Source organism: Cupressus sempervirens, chromosome 9 (assembly GCF_028749045.1).
Source record: "Cupressus sempervirens isolate cs-2001-9-10 chromosome 9, ASM2874904v1, whole genome shotgun sequence".
NCBI classification, from domain to species: Eukaryota; Viridiplantae; Streptophyta; class Pinopsida; order Cupressales; family Cupressaceae; genus Cupressus; species Cupressus sempervirens.
The window spans coordinates 332,345,702-332,362,934 of NC_143126.1; the positions used below are offsets into that span (position 1 = coordinate 332,345,702).

The following is a 17,233-nucleotide window of genomic DNA, read 5'->3' on the forward strand; positions in this document are numbered from 1 at the left end:
AGGAAACTTTGTAGTTAAGCGCGCTCAGGCTGGAGTAGTACTGGGATGGGTGACCTCCCGAGAAGTCCCGGTGCTTCACCCCTGTGGGCATCACCTAGATCCAATGAGTGCTAAGTGTTCCATTTATTCTCATGAGAGATGGATTCATGTTGAATCACTATCATGAAACATGGGTCAATGAGTTTGACTCAAAATATCACAGTTAAATCCTGATATTCACATCACAACTCCAAGAACTGTAAGTGAACGTGTACCTCTTCTTATACATACACCAGCGAGCAGTAATAACATCCGTCTGCCACAATGTATTTACAATTCTAAAACTACAGCTTCAACCATGCCAATTGACATCAATTGTTAATGAACTAAACTGTGCTCTATTACTACAAGATGATTGTTTTTCATCGGTCGTACAAGAATTTTATTTAAATGAGTTTGTTTTGGGAAAGCAAATGAATAAACACACTTGGAACAATGAAGAAAGCTACTCGATTGAGAATCAGAAGACCTGATTTTTTCCCTGGTTACGAGATCTCATCATTGAACATTTGTAAAAGGTTTAATTTATTTTGTTAAGCATTTCATTATCCAATGAATTAAATACATGAGAGCAAAATTAAAAGCAAAAGCAGGTAGATTTTATAAGAAATGGCATATAGTTGACATTCATTCATATTAGAAACACACTTGGAACAATGAAGAAAGCTACTCGGTTGAGAATCACAAGACCTGATTTTTTCCCTGGTTACGAGATCTCATCATTTAACATTTGTAAAAGGTTTAATTTATTTTGTTAAGCATTTCATTATCCAATGAATTAAATACATGAGAGCAAAATTAAAAGCAAAAGCAGGTGGATTTTATAAGAAATGGCATATAGTTGACATTCATTCATATTAGTAGGCATCGAGAATGCCTTCAAATTTTGTTGGGTGGCATATACCAGTAAGACAAGGTTTTCACCTAGTTCCCAACACCGCGAAAAGGGAAATAGGTGAAATTTTGCCACTGTATAATAGCAGAAGGCAACAAAAAAAGAATCAACTACACACCTCCAAAACATGTATTATACAATCAGCTCATCATTAAGGCTTGCAATCAATTCATAGTTAACTTTACAGGGGAAAACGGTGAGATACAGTACAGTATGTAAAAATCATGGGGATCTCGGCAACTATTCAAATGGTCATTCACTCATAAATATTAGCATATAATCTCAAAAACTATTTACATATCATACTTTTCACTTGACGGATAAACCTACTCAACTCCCACGCAACCATCAATTGAAGCTCTTTACCGTTCCTCATTCTTTGTGCTGGGATGCAAAAGAATAGGACCGAGGAATTGCTGTCTCCTGTACACATTCTTCAAAGTATAGTGCAGTGGCATCTTGACTTAACCTTTTCAGGCTTTGGCAGTTCATTCCTCTCTCCAACATTCACATGCATCACAGGTTGCTGGTCTTCTATAGTGGTTTCAATTCTACTAGATGGTGTATGCAGATGTGCCACAGTTTTTCTTGAGTTGATTGACTTATATGTCAACATTCGCTGAGAAGCAGCTCCTCTACAAAAATTCCTATGCTTCGCCTGAGACATTCCAACAATGCTGGTCATTGTTGGAACTGGAGTGACACCAACAATTTCCTTCTGCATTGCAATCATTGTGCTCTTGTACACCAGGTCATGTACTATTGAGTTGCAGAACAATACAGTGTCTGCTGCTTCTTCCAGTGTCATACTTTTTGATAAACATCTCCTTGGAACATTACCATGGAAAGGTTCATCTCCTGCACAGACAAAATGCAATGACTTAGACATATGTACCATGGTTTTACATCTATCGTTTAGTGATTGCATGGAAACACTCTTGCCTAAGGGAATAAAACATTGTAACAGTCAAAATTCTTTATGAAACTAGTTAGGCCAGCAAGATTTGCATATATTCACACCATGGTGGATGTTCATCACAGCCCCACAAACTTCACGGAATATTAAAAAATCAACCGAAAATTCCTGCTAATTAACAGCATGTTTCACTGATCAGGAGTATGTTATGCTTCCACCCCATGTCCATGAGGAGCCATAGGAAATATTTAGAATTACTGAAAAGCTCATTGCAGGTATTGTGGTGGAGGCCTAATCCAGATTTTTACCTAATTTAAATATTTATAAATTGTACTTCAAAATTCTGAGGGCGCTTCAGAGCCAGTTATCAGTCATCGGCTTTAGTTTTCAGTGAACTGACAGAATATGCTCTTTACAGGTTATCCCATATGACAGATTTTAGAGCTATTTCCTCCACCCACCTGCAGTGATTGGTTATATAGTCATAGCTTCAGGAGCACGGGAAGGCTCCCTCCCTTAGCTTTGGACCTCAAAAAATTTGTCTAAGCCTATTAACTTCTAATCATAAATATAGTTTCAGAACAGAAAACATAAAACTTAGTAAAATTCAGAACAGAAAATGTTCAGAACAGAAAACATAAAACTTCATAGTAAAATTCAGAACAGAAAACATAAAACATAAAACATAAATGTTCAGAACAGAAAACATAAAACATAAAACATAAAACAGAAAACATAAAACTTCATAAAACATAACAGAAAACATAAAACTTCATAGTAAAATTCTCAGATACCGAAAATGTTCAGAACAGAAAACATAAAACTTCATAGTAAAATTCTCAGATACCGATTCGCAGGGTCCAGGCCTGGCTTCCGCATCGGAGGCGGACAGATTCCGGATGCATCCGGAAGCCCTGCGGGTGCTGGCCGGAAGCCAGCCGCAGGCTCCCGGATGCGCCTGGAAGCTGAGACTCTGCGGGTGCTGGCCGGAAGCCAGCCGCAGGCTCCCGGATGCGCCTGGAAGCTGAGACTCAGCTCAGCTTCCAGGCGCATCCGGGAGCCTGCGGCTGGCTTCCGGCCAGCACCCGCAGGGCTTCCGGACACATCCGGGGGCATCCGCGGGCCCAGCGGCCTTTCAAACAAAAAACAATAATAAAAACATAAAGATATCTCTGCTCCTTATGTGTCCAGTCAAAATGACTGTTCTGCTATCTGCCACATGTCATGCACTTTTTTAATCCTTGACACAGATACGTAAAACCTAAGTAAAGCTGATGGTGAAGAAATGTGTTAGAGGGACATGTTTGCGATCAGAGTGGTATTAAGCTATGTGCACTTATTGATTAATATACAGGGCAAATGTGAAAGAGTGCCTTTGGTGGACCAGGTCCCATTAACTAAATCGATATCTCACATGGCAGGGGCCAAGTAAAACATTAGTTTGCTAATAAACATTCCACAATCTTCTGAACTGATTAGTAATAATTTAAATTAATCCAACAGAAAGTGCCAGTACACAATCATATGCTGTCTCAAAACTGCAAAACTGCCTTTCAAGCATCATGTATCCTTCAAGACAAGCACAGGGATTCCCCAACAAAAATTATTATTCAGGAAAGAAATCATCAGTAAGAAGTCCCAAATATGGACTCCTATAATTTCCGATCTAAAAAAAAAATCTGAATTAGGCAAGGACAATTTGAATTGCGCTGTATTAACAAACATCTTGTAGAAATCTTCATAATGACAAACTTATGGTATCCCTCAAAAGGATTAAAACTGTATAAGAAATCCACAAAATAGAAAACATAAACCTGAAAGCAACAGTGTAATACTAGCTTGATAAAGGCAACATCTAACTGCTAAGATGTTACAGGCTAAATCTGGATAATGATGAATATTTGAAGTAGAATTTTTACTAGAAATCCTGCGAATATTCTGACAAAGAGGATGCCCAACATGAAAACAAACACAAACAGAGCAGTCTTCAAATGCAATATCTAAAGTTGACAAATAATTGAGATATTAAATACCTGACAGCATTATTAAAGTCAATTATAGGGCTTTCTGCCAGTCACAGTCAAATTCACTCTCAAATTCGAATATAGGGCTTTCTGTCGGGCAACATCTAATCACTGCTAAGATGTTACAGGTTAAATCTGGATGAAGCTAAAAATTTGAAATAGGATTTCCACCAAGAATCCTACAAATATATATATACACACACGCACATGCGCACACATTTCCTCCCGCATCCGCATCCAAAAAAAAAAAAAAAATCCCTGCATCCCGTATCGGCTTCCAGAATCCACTTCGGAATCTGCATCCGAATCGGTAACTTAGTAAAATTCTCTACAATTGATTAAAAAAAATGCATCCCTTACATTTAACATTTTCAATCTAGGATACAAAATGATGACTGATAATATTTTCTTTTAACATAAATATCACAAAAGACAGATTCACACATTAAAATAGCAATTAACATCAAGCCATAAATTAAACTCGGGTCAATTTTTGTACCATATAAAATCAATACAGCACAATGTTTGGCATTTAAGCTTCATAGAAGAGAATAAAAAAGGAACTAAAAAAGGACATGATTCATAATTACATGAAAAAAATTGAGTTTTATGAAAGTTTCTCACAATTAAGATATTTTCTGGAAACGATGTAGGTTTCTAAACTAAAAGAACAAATTTTAAGTGATTGAAGGATGAAAAAGCGAAATAGGCACGTTCAGACATTTTAACTATGGCTGTTTCAACTTTCAACTCTTGCCAAGGCAAAAATATACTATCTTCTCCCAACTCAAATCTCTATTCCTGCTTTCCTGAGCTGAACCCTTGCGATGACATGATCATTACCCATCAGTTTGCACCCCACACAATTCAAACTGAGCAACTCAAACTTTTGAATGTAAAGCACATTCCTAGGTCATTAGTAAGAAGAAAATGCATCACTCAGAGATTGACAGCCTGCACTGCACTTGCATCACAAATACCGCATCTCAATTTATTATCTCCATATATTTGCATCTTTGCTTGTTTTGCACTCAAACTTATTTTATCCGCATAGGTGCTTAACTGTTATCAATGAATTCGAGAGGATTATGGTTTCATCAGTAGAAGGCTCCTAAAGTTAACTTTCAGCACCACTGAGTTTCAGACACAGATGTTAGCACAGGCAAACAGGTTACAGAAATCAACAGCAGTAGGAAAAGGAATCATGCTGTAACGATTAAACCATGCTAGAAGTAGATAGCACAGGGCCCCATCCAAGGGCAGAACAGACCCTCTGGACAGGTCTGTGTGACAAATAAAGCAGAAGTGTTCCAATAGCAGAACTTTGACACCAATAATTTAGTACATACTGCAGCAGAATATCAATTACCAGCTAGATATAATCAATACAAGCACGTCTTATCCCTCTCGTTTACATCTACTTTTATTAGTCGTGGCTCCTTTATTTAGGTCTGATCAGAATTGTTGTTTATATCAATTTCTTGGACCTAACCAGAGGGTTACTTCAGGGTTACTTTATTTCCCTAAGCTAACAGCTTCAAAAGAAAGAGAACAAATTTGCACTGACCAAAAGGATGAAAAAGAAGAGATGTTTTTCAGCGTTTTCGTTGTGGCTGTTTCAACCATCTCTAAGGCAAGATATGCTGTTATTGTAATTCTTCAGGTCATCAGATTTTCATATTTATGAGAAGGCTTGAGCCAACGGAACACTAGTAATGCAAAATGACATTAAATAAGAGGACATGAAAATAATTATTATATTATATATATTTGTCTCCACCATGTCACTAATGTCTTCCCCCACTTCAAATGTACATGTGCTTTGTCTTTTTCTTGCATCATAATTCTCCAATCTTTTATTCTCTCTTCAAATCATCATTTTCTTTCATAGCTATCACAACATTGCATGCTGCTTTATTTCACTTTTCATTGTTTACAATACATTATTTTCTTCATTGTAGTTGAACATGGGGCAAAAATGCAGTTTGTATTGCTCTTGCTTCATAATTACAGAGCAGACACGCATAGATTTATCATTTAATCAATGAGTTTTCCAAATAGCCACCAAAACTCACAACTTAAAACTACTAGCAATCCAAATTACCCTTCCAATGGAGTCATTTGGGATATAGTTCTAAAGAAAAACCAACTAGCATTAGCCTTGCCACTGTTGCTGGAGGCCACCCAAAGAAAAGGTTTAAGTTCAACAAAGGAACTGAAACATCAGCTGTTCACTTTAGTCAGATGTCAGTTAACACTATCTCTGCAATCTCAGCAAGGACCTGCTTTGCTTCACACTTTGCCCACCATTGCACAATGGAAACAAATAACTCAACATATCTAGTGATATTTTGCCTCATGATACTTTTCTGTGACCAAGATGGAACTGATGCAAGCTTTAAAATTGTGAATAGTTTTTGATGAGGCAGTCCCCTGATCCAATGCATTCAAAAATGTATCTTAAAAACTGAGGAATCAACATTAGCAGACATCTCACAATATCCAGGCCTTTTTCTTTCAGTTTGACCACCATTTTGAATATCCTCTCTGCCATCTTCATAAGTTCAACAACCTTGCACTACACAGTCCTCTCTTGTTTTAAAATTGTGAATAGTTTTTGATGAGGCAGTCCCCTGACCCAATGCATTCAAAAATGTATCTAAAAAACTGAGGAACCAACATTAGCAGACATCTCACAATATCCAGGCCTTTTTCTTTCAGTTTGACCACCATTTTGAATATCCTCTCTGCCATCTTCATAAGTTCTCAACCTTGCACTACACAGTCCTCTCTAGTTTCTCCTTTTGCTTCTCTTGAGCCTCAACTAGAGCCTTCAAAGGGCTAAACTTCAGTTGGCATCAGTTCCCCCATCAACCAGAGCAACACTTAGCATAAGCTCTCACTTGGATGACCCAGCTTGACACCATAACACTCAAGGAAGCTTGTCTTAGGCATAATATTATCTATACTGTTAGACTATAATTTGTACACAACAATTTATTGCTAAGTTGGTGATGTAATAATACTACGTTAGCAATTTCTAAAAAGTAACTTGTAGAATGTGAGTCGTGATCACAAATCCAAATTAACTTTGCCATAAACTTTTAATAAAAGAATACACATTAATGTGTGGCAAACAATTCTTTCAAACTCCCATCTTCTAGCAATTTGCATCAGAGTGAGAACACCCTACAAGAGGCTACACTAAAAATAATGCAGGGATACCATAGCATATGGTAGTAAATCAGAACAGAGGCCTGGGAGAGGGTAAGCTAAACAAATGGACTTAAAGAAGGAAATGGTGACTCTTGAAGGGACAATTTTAGAGTTGAAAATCCTATCCTTCTGTCCATGGCTAGAACAACCAGCTACTAAGCTGCCCTATCTCTATGGTAAGGATGTGCAGCAATTGCTGTAAGTGGGCTCCTGGAGCCCATGAACAATCAAGAGTGGCTCTCTTAAGGCAAGACCAAAACACCATTCATTCTTCTTCTGATAGTCATCAGTCAGAATTGGAAAAGGCTGTTGCATGGTACCAGGGCTGACTGTCATAAATACCAAAGGCAACTATCATAAATTCTGATGCAGCCAACTGTCTTAATACCAGACACAACTATCATAAATTGAGCTATGGCGGACTGATAAATTCTGCAACAATTTCCGAAACGATTGTGTACACTCCTCTTCAACACAAGAGCCTCCACAATTCTTTGAATCCTCCTCAATATCTTCCCAAAACCACATAGCCAAAATGTTCACCACAGAAGGATGTGGAGCATTTTAGTGAGCCAACAAAAACACCTTGTACCGACAGACTCTGATCCAATGTTCAAACCTTTTAAACTTACTTATGCAAAAAATATTAGGACTCGGAATCTTGACAGTAGGCACCTGACAACCTTCAAATTCTAAATCCTAAACAGCACATGATGCACTAAAATGCAAAGCAAAATACTAGCTCACAATCATAGGGAAATGCATTGTTTCAACACTCTGAAAATTTCTTCAATCAGTCAATTATGAGTTTGAAATTAAACATCATCCAAATGATTCTGACCATGTATATATACATCAACCAAGGTGACCACATCATGTAACCAAACCAAAAGTCAAGTATAAAATTAAAAACCATAATTATGGACAGATAAACTGCGATTTAATGAACCTCCAGACTGCCTTCTATGTCTCTGACCAATATGACATGGCACAACTACTATCAAATATATCTCAACATACATTATATGAACTGACATAGCTAATGCCGAATATGCATCATCCGATTACCAACAACCATAACTCATTCTATTCATCCAACTTATGAAAACACGTATTGTCAGACATCCAAGCTGACATCAGAGACAACACATATTGCCAACACTAGCCAACTTACATGCATAAGATAAATGTGGGTAATGTGCCATTCACATGAGATAGGTGTCTCTAAAGGTGTGTATATTTGTATATTTGTCACATCCTTAAGAGAGGTGAGACAAAAAGAAAAAAGTCCCTGGTGTGGACATATTAAAAGTGAGAATAGAACTCTCCAAGATAGGCCAAAAGCTAACTAGTTGCATAGTATCCTCATATACACCAACAAAAACTCTAGCCGAGAGAGCTATCTCTTTGTTCCACAAGGAATCAGATAAGTACAGATTCACTAGAAGGCCTTCATAGCTACAACTAGCTTAGTTGCAAATTTTTAAGCCTTCTACACACTCCCAACATGATTGGACCTCAATATCAAGTTTACAACAATCATAAAGTGTACTGAACAGCATCATGGACAAAGAATTGACCCTCAACAAAATGTAGGCAAGCAAGATATGTACCTCCTTTAACCCCCCAAGCACAAATAATTGAAAGATGGTGCATCCTAACTAGAAATTAACAGAGAAACATTCCAAATCCAACTCGCTATTCACACTAACTCATTCTTTATTTTAGTAGTTAAAACATGTGCCACTAGCATCTAGGAGAACTGTGAGTTTACCACTACCATGACACATTCATTAGGACAAGAACCCAATCATCACCTCAAATGAAAAATAAGCCACCACTTCATCGGCCTTTTCTAAACTAAATTTGTGCTGACATTCAAAACAACGTTCTTTTTTTCAAAATGACATAACCCTTCAATACAACTGTGTCTAGGAGACCAGCAATGAGTAGATGAAAGCACCGAAAGATGTCTTGTTTGCCAACTAAGATTCCAAATTATCCCATACTATCCCAAAATCTTCTAAAGCATCAAAGTAGGCCACTACCAAAAAAAATCCTTGTTACACTGGTTGAATGAAAAAAATCATTTAGTCATCTTCATGACACTCCACCAACTAGGATGGCATGACCCCATTCTTCCGACAAAGAGACCCTTGTGTCAAAGCTTGCAATCCAGTATGCCCAACACATAGAACATTAAGTTAGCATAAAAGGCCCCACATTACATTCAACCAATTAGAAAAGTAAATTCCAAAGGCTTGATACTCAAATATTGCTAAGTGGGCCCAAAACTTCCAAGAGATGGCTCAAACAAAATAATCTCCATGGAAAGAAATCAAAGCTTTTATATCCAGCAATGCATCTGAAATGTCTTTGCATTCAAAGAGTCATTTAATCTAGCAACATCCAAGACATGGAAATGTTCAACAAGGGAAAAATCTTTTGGGGCTGACAGAACAATCTTTTGTGTGGCGTTTAACTGTATAGACCTTGTCATATACAGCCCCACTTACCACCTCTCACTTGGAGCCCCAATTTATATGTGCAAGAACTATTGTTGGCCAAGGAAAGGTTGGAGCTTCTAGAGGTTAAGGAGAGAGAAACAGGCCTCAAGATTCATGCTCTGACCGCAGCAAACAAAGCTCTATCAGACAATAGCAATGCTTTAAAAAAACAAATTTTAATGTCGCAAGAGACACTTGTGGCTGGCCAATTGGAATGGCAGAACATGAAGGATGAATGGCAAATTATGAAGGATGAATGGAAAAATACAGAAGTCTCGCTGGAAGTAAACAAAGTTAAAGTAAATAATGAGGCATTTCACGATAAGGAGAGATTGATACATCATGCTAGTTTGCTAGGAAAGGCAGAGGTTGAAGGGGACAAAAGGAGTTTCTCGTAAATTACCAAAACATGGGATTAAAATAGTAAATACTCTTCTTGGGCGGGTGTGGAAGCAAATATGCATGTGAATAATACTCATTATATGGAGGTCCAGGAAAGGCAAATCAGGGCAGCTAATGTTTTTATTAAAAGAGTAAAAGACTACGGAGAAGGTGAACACACTCTTGATCTAACGAGGGACTTCCTAAAATAACTGTTGCTTTCGCAAGGTCAAATCTGCCAAGCATGGAGAGTTCGCAAGTTACCTGATTAGAGAGAGAGGCCCATAAAAGTGGTTATGTCTAATATTCGTGACAAACAAAATATGTTAAGCAAAAAACAACTCTTGAGAGGTTCCTGTTTCTTCTTGTAGGAAGATCTAACTATGAAGCAGCAAGAAGAGAAAGGGTTGAAGTGGCAAAAATTAGAGCAGCTACAAATGAAAGCAAAAGGGCTTGGTTGTTCAAGGGTAGAGCAGTTATTGCTCATTTTGGGCACCTTTCCAATTAAGAGAAGCAAGTGGGCAGCAAGGATGTGGCAGAAAACTCTTCAGTAAGAAACTATAAGACAAAATCACTAATCATTCATAGGGATAAAAACTCAACTGAGTATTCCACATCAAAACAAATAGCAATCAAGCTAAACCCAGCCGTCCTTAAGTCTAGTTTATTGGAATTGCAGAGGTTACCCTTGGAGACATGAGCCTGCGTTGGGGCCCATTGCAGAAGACAAAGACATTATTTGTCTTATAGAGAAAGAGACTCCCTTGTTTGAAAGGTTATTGGAAAGTGGAAGTGTGGAATGTGGCAGCAAGAAATGGTAAAGGTCATGGAGGCATAACGGTTTTAGTAAAAGAAAAGGAAGGACATGTCATTCAGCTAGAAAAGGAAGACACTAATAAATAGCTCATATGGTTGAAAATGGTGGATAATAGTAGTCTTCTCAAGATTGTTGCATGCTACTTTGTCCCGCAGTTTCAAATATGTATAAAAGTTACAGTTTAGATCATAAAGATCCTTAGGCAGCTTTAAAGAAGGATGTTGTTATATTTTTGCAGCAGGGGGATGTTCTCCTTGTTGGGAATTTCAATGTGAGAACGGAAAATGGACAAGCTAGTATTTTCAGCTACAAAAACAATAATAATCCTATGCGGCTCACAGAAACAAGAAAACATCAGCAGGAAAGAGTCTTAGGAGATGCCAAGGGCTTCAACCATTTTGGGGAAGAATTAATGACTCTATGTAGAACTCTCAATTTAATAATTTGCAATGGTTTGGTTAGATGGTCAAAGTCAGGCAATTTCACTTGCAACACTTACAATGGTGCAAGCGTGGTAGATTATGCAATTTGTTCGAATAATATATATGAGAGAACAGAGAATGTTGTCACATATGGGATCTCAAATCTGATCGTAGACTGTTGTGCATAAATTTGTTGTGAGAAGAGGATAGGCAGCCTGCATCAAAGCGTAACCCCCTCAACAATCACTTTCACAGGACAAAATTCTTTTGAAATCTGAAAAAGGTAACATCTTCAAGGCTACACTTGAGAGGCTCTATAAGGGGAAGAACATGCAAGTGCACAATGTTAATAGACATACATTAACAAATTTGATCCATGGGGATCTTTCAAAGTGTAAAAGAAAAGAGAAAAGAAACAGAGAAACAAAGTGTTTTCCAGTCAATGTGAAATGCCTAGGACTCTAAGAGTCAAAAAAAAAAAAAAAACCTTGACATTGAAGTTAAGAAGCAGAATATAAAGATGAAAAAAGCTGATTTATGGTCACAAAGAGAGAAGAGCTAATTTCCCTTCACAAAAATAACTCAAAATTATTCTGGAAGGAACTTCAACCAAAAAGGTAAAAATTTGAAAATAATATTACAGCAAATCAATGGTTTGATTATGCTAGCAAACTATATGAACAAGAAGTTGAGGAGGACCCGCCACCCTTGTAAAGTTTCTGCAAAGTCTGCTATAAATCAAACTGATGTAATGCTTTTAATATCGCTGAAGATGGTCTTTATCAATACTAGACGGTATATTAAGTCTTCTTCCTGTGATGTACAGTTCTGCAATAATATAGTTATATCTGCTATAATTCATATGAGGCAATGAATGCTAAAGGGGCAGACTTAGTGTCAATGTGTGTCCTTTATCCACAATCACACCCTATATAAATATAGCAACTAAGTGGCATGTCCCTCTCTAGTCAACCTTAATTGCTTTCCTTGAAATCGGCCTCCAATGGAGAAAACATTTAGTTAGTGTTAAACTAACTAATTTGATCAAGTTTAGACTTTAAAAACAATGCCTCAAGGAGACGACGACCACAACTTGGCTAAAGACAATTATATATAGACCTTTATTAATAAGGGATTTCATGCATGAAAGATCTATACGATCTGCTAGAATCGGACCACTATGATTTCAGAGTTACAGAATTAACACTCCCTCTTAACTTGATAATCATACTGAGAGATAACATATCTAGCACCATCAATTAAGATGAATACGCATAGATTGATACTCTATATCTATCTGAATCTTCTAAGCATATGGTATCATTGAACACATGATACTATGTCATATTACCATACCTGTGATATCACTTAAAACTTATACTTGTGATTACAGTATTGCTTGGAATGCAATATACATGATAAAATCTGGAGAATGATTAAATTCTTCCTTTATCCAAGCTGTGACTCATAGGTACTGGCAGGCCTATATCACAATATGATCCTGAGTTAAGATCTACCAGTTCACAAGATAAAATCAAGAGGACGATTAAATTCTTCATTTATCCAAGTTGTGACTCATAGGCATAGAAATGTCTATATCACAATGTGATCTTGAACTCCTCTAGATTTGACAGTAGTTCTCTATTGTTCAGTACATTATCTAAGAGATCGTCACCTCTCATAATGTCTTTTACACAGAGTGTTCATTATCTCAAAGATTGTCACCTCTTAAATAATGAATACAGATGGTGGAGCCCATAACAGTCAATAGACTAACAATAATAATTTTAACTCAAAATTATTTCATTAATAATTAGAGAATACATATGTATTATAATTCAACCATACCAAGTTTTTTCTTCAAGTGATCTATCTTCACTCAAGAGAAAGGGTTGGTAAGAATATCTGTTGTCTGATTTGCAATGCCAATGTATTCTAATTTTACAATATTCCTGTCTACCATATCTCTTACATGATGGTAAGGAATTTCAATATGCTTGGACCTCTCATGAAAAACTGGATTCACAGAAAGCTTGATGGAACTCTAATTATCACAATGAATAATAGTAAGATTCACAAGTTGACCAAATAATCCCACATAGGTCTGCAATTCCACATTCCAAATCTCTTTGATTACCCTTCTTCTTGAAGTGCTTCTTCTTACCTTTATATAAATTTGTGTTGAGAACATGAAGTTCTTCATCTTCCGTTTTCAATTTTCCTCCTTTCTTAAGTTTCCTAGATTCTTCTTGAAGGCAATCTCCTTTAAATCTATTGAAGTTTGGAAGATTGTCTCTAGCACTTACTCCTTGTGAGAATGTTTCCTATGAATCCAATAACCCATCTATAGCCATAAGTGTTAGCTCTTTGTCTTCAATTATGGTCCCTATACTTACAAGTTCATCTCTTAGACTAGCTGCCCTTAGGAAGTATGAATTCATAGATTGACCCTTCTTTATTTGTATATGATTTCTTTGCCTTTTTAGTGCAAGGGTTCTAGTTGCATTGTTAACCTCATATGCATTTAATAATGCACTCATCATATTAAATGTTGTCTGATGTTTCATTAGCATAGGTACTATTTCATTTTTAACCCCATCTAATATGATTTGCATGGCTTTCCTATTTCCTTTAATCCAAATAGTTTTATGAGGATCAGCATCAGGTCGCTTGGATTCTTTATCAACAAACTATTTCACATCATTGTTTTCAAGAATCATCATAATTCTGAATTTCCAAGCAACGAAGTGTTCTTTTCCATCAAACTTGTCTTCGGGTCTAATTGTCCTAGCCATTGAAGGTAGAAGGATGTTGCTAGATATGAATCAAGTCTGATTACTAATTTGCAGAGCCAAGGTTTGACTACGAGAGCTTTGATACTATGTAAAGTTTCTGCAAATTCTGCTATAAATAAAACTGATGTAATGCTTTTAGTATCGCTGAAGATGGTCTTTATCAATACTGGACGGTATATTAAGTCTTCCTCCTATGATGTACAGTTCTACAATAATATATTTATATCTACTATAATTCGTATGAGGCAATGAATGTTAAAGGAGCAAACTTAGTTTCAATGTGTGCCCTTTATCCACAATCACACCCTATATAAATATAGCAACTAAGGGGCATGTCCTTTGAAAGGACATGTCCCTTTCTAGTCGGCCTTAATTGCTTTCCTTGAAATCGGCGTCCAATGGAGAAAACATTTAGTTAGTGTTAAACTAACTAATTTGATCAAATTTAGACTTTAACAACAATGCCTCAAGGAGACGTCGATCACAACTAGGCTAAAGTCAATTATATATAAACCTTTATTAATAAGGGATTTCATGCATGAATAGATCTGTACAATCTGCTAGAATCGGACTGATATGATTTCAGAGTTACGGAATTAACAACCCTAAATAAACAACGTGATAATTCATTTCACTGTACAAGAGGTCGAGATGGTTATTAAGAAGTTAGGTGGTGGTAAGGGTAAGGGCTTGGTTGAACTTCAAGCTGAATACCTCAAGTGGGGCATGAAAACCTTCACACCACACATTACAAAAATCTTCAATAATATTAGCCAGCGTGGATTCCCAGCATGGATTCCCTAAAGAGTGGACAATCAGCCTTGCAATACCCTTTTCTAAGAGTGGTGATGTCAATAACCCCTCCAACTACAAGACAATAATGATCAATCCTTTGTTTGCAAAATTATTTGGCAACATGATAGAAAATAGAATCAGTAAATAAATTGGCTGAAGAAAAACATAAACGTGCAAAAGGGCAAGTTGATTTTAGGCCAAAACGCTCGACAATTGATCATTATATCACTTTGAGACACATTATTAAAAAAGAGTGGGAAAAAAAGGGTGAGGTTTTTTGTTGCTTTGTTGACATTAGAAAGGCTTTCAAATTTGTCCCTAGGGAGAAGCTTTGGCTCAAAATGGAAGAATTGGAGATCCCATGCATCTCAAAGCTATTGTTCATAGCATATACGAAGAGGTAAAAGCCAAAATCAGAACTTCAGTTGGCATTTCAGAATGTTTTAAGAGCGATATTGGGGTCAAGCAAGGTTGCCCACTATCACCTACTCTGTTTGGCTTATATATAGACCAACTTGAAGAGTGGTTAAACATGCAAAATGGTAAGGGAATCCAATTGGGAGAATATTTAATAAAGCTGCTTCTCCATGTGAGCAACCTCATTTTGATTGCCAAATCTGCCTGTGGTTTGCAAGCACACTTAGTTTCCCTCAAGCACTTTTGTAGTATGGTGGGAATGCAGGTCAATATCAGAAAGACTAAAGTCATGGTTTTCTCTAATAGTAAAATACATTAGCATAAGTTTTATTTTGAATGAAACATTTTTGAGGAAATGGAGTACAAAAAATTAAAGTTGGATGGCTACAGAAAAAAGTGATAGGAGGTTGGAAGACTTTATGCTCTCCAAAATAGGTGTTGGGAGGATGAAGTTTGGGATTGGAAAACCATTCAGACTTTGTTTGGTCATTTAGTTCTACTAGTTGTTCTTTATGGGTGTGAATTATCGGCCAACAGCACTTCAACCTCACAGTGGAAGCAAATCAAGGGAATCCAAAAGCGTTTGATCACAAGTAAGTTTAAAATCAAAAGCATAGTTCCATATGATATAGTGCTAAGTAAAATGGGGGCTGCACCTATCCAAGCACATGTTATGGTATGTCTCTTAAGTTATCTTAAAAAAATGGAAGAAGGTAGATCGCCTAAAGTTGTCTTTAATGATATGATGTGCAAATGTAATAAAACATGGATGCAACAAAACATAAAGTGGATGAATAAATGGAATATCTATTTCAATATGTGTCCCACAAATAACAAAGAAAAGGTCTTTGTTACAGAGAAATTCCACAAGAAATTGGAGAAATGGGCTTGGAAAGAAAAAACTATATTATATCAATGAGTTCAATCCCACATGCGATCAACTTCAAAAAACGTACCTAGCAGCTAACATCTCTTGGAGAGTTAAAACTCTTATTGCACAGCTGAGAACCAATTCTCATCAACTCCAATTTGAGACAGGAGCTAGAAAAGGTCAAAAGAGGATTGGGAGGAGAGATTTTTCCCATTTTGCAATTCTCAAACTTCGGAGACCGAACAGCATTTTGTTTTAGAATGTGATGCATATAAGGACAGCAGGGACTAGTTTGCAAGTAATTTATCTGATTACTCGTGGTATAATTTATTCAGCAAGGAGTGCATTGAGAAGTTGGGAGTGCTCATCGTCATCTTGCACAAGAAAATAATCGAATTACTGAAGTTGCTGGCTAAACAAATATATATCTATCTATCTAAAAAGTAAAGGAAACTTGTCCTTAGTGAAGGATTTTTTTTAGAATGGAGTGTCTGCAAGTGGGCCACGCGCTGAAGCACAAACTGTCATAAATGAAAGAATGTATTTTAAATTAATAAAAGGCATAAGTGAAGGAATGTGTTATGAATAAAAAAAACCTCCACGAGTGCAAAATTGCACCCATGGCACTAAAATGACTTGGGCAAGGAAATATTAATGGAAAACATTCATATATGATAATATGCACTCCACGGCTCATTCATGGGCTTACTGGGGCTAATCCAATTTTGACAAGGGGAAACCCAGGTGTATCAGGGTGTGGATGTGTGGCAAGAGACCATAAGGGCAACATACTTGCGTTTGCAGCTAAACGCTTGCAAGATGGTACAAATAATACTGCAGAATGTTTTGCTACTAGGGAGGCTTTGGGATTAGGAGCAAAAATTGGATGCAAACGTATACATTTGGAAGGAGACTTGGAGATTATTATAAATGGCATTAAGAGAGGAAAGATGGAGGCTTGGCCTCTAGATCAAAGTATATGGCAAATCAAGGAGTTGCTTCTGGACTTCGACGATTTTAAGGTTTCACATTGCTTTCAGGAAGCGAATAGAGTGGCGGATCAGTTAGCCAATTTAGGTGCCAATTCGGCATTGGGTCCTCAATATGAAATTTTTGAGGACTTCCATCACCTTGGTCT

At 36.9% G+C, this 17,233-nt stretch overlaps 1 protein-coding gene across 4 annotated transcripts in view; it reads right to left on the reverse strand.

The window, feature by feature from the left end:
• Window positions 1–837: 837 nt before the first annotated feature.
• Window positions 838–17,233, reverse strand: part of LOC149538699 (uncharacterized) — a 63,055-nt gene continuing 46,659 nt past the window's right edge. For 2 of the 4 annotated variants that reach the window (XM_089800034.1, XM_089800035.1), the window contains exon 7: window positions 838–1,792. In XM_089800034.1, coding sequence (XP_089656160.1) covers window positions 1,371–1,792 — 422 coding nt within the window. In that variant the 3' untranslated portion in view covers window positions 838–1,370. Of the gene's footprint in view, window positions 1,793–3,746; window positions 4,171–17,233 lie in introns of those variants that run through there. The other 2 variants (XM_089800036.1, XM_089800037.1) reach the window with 2 other exon arrangements.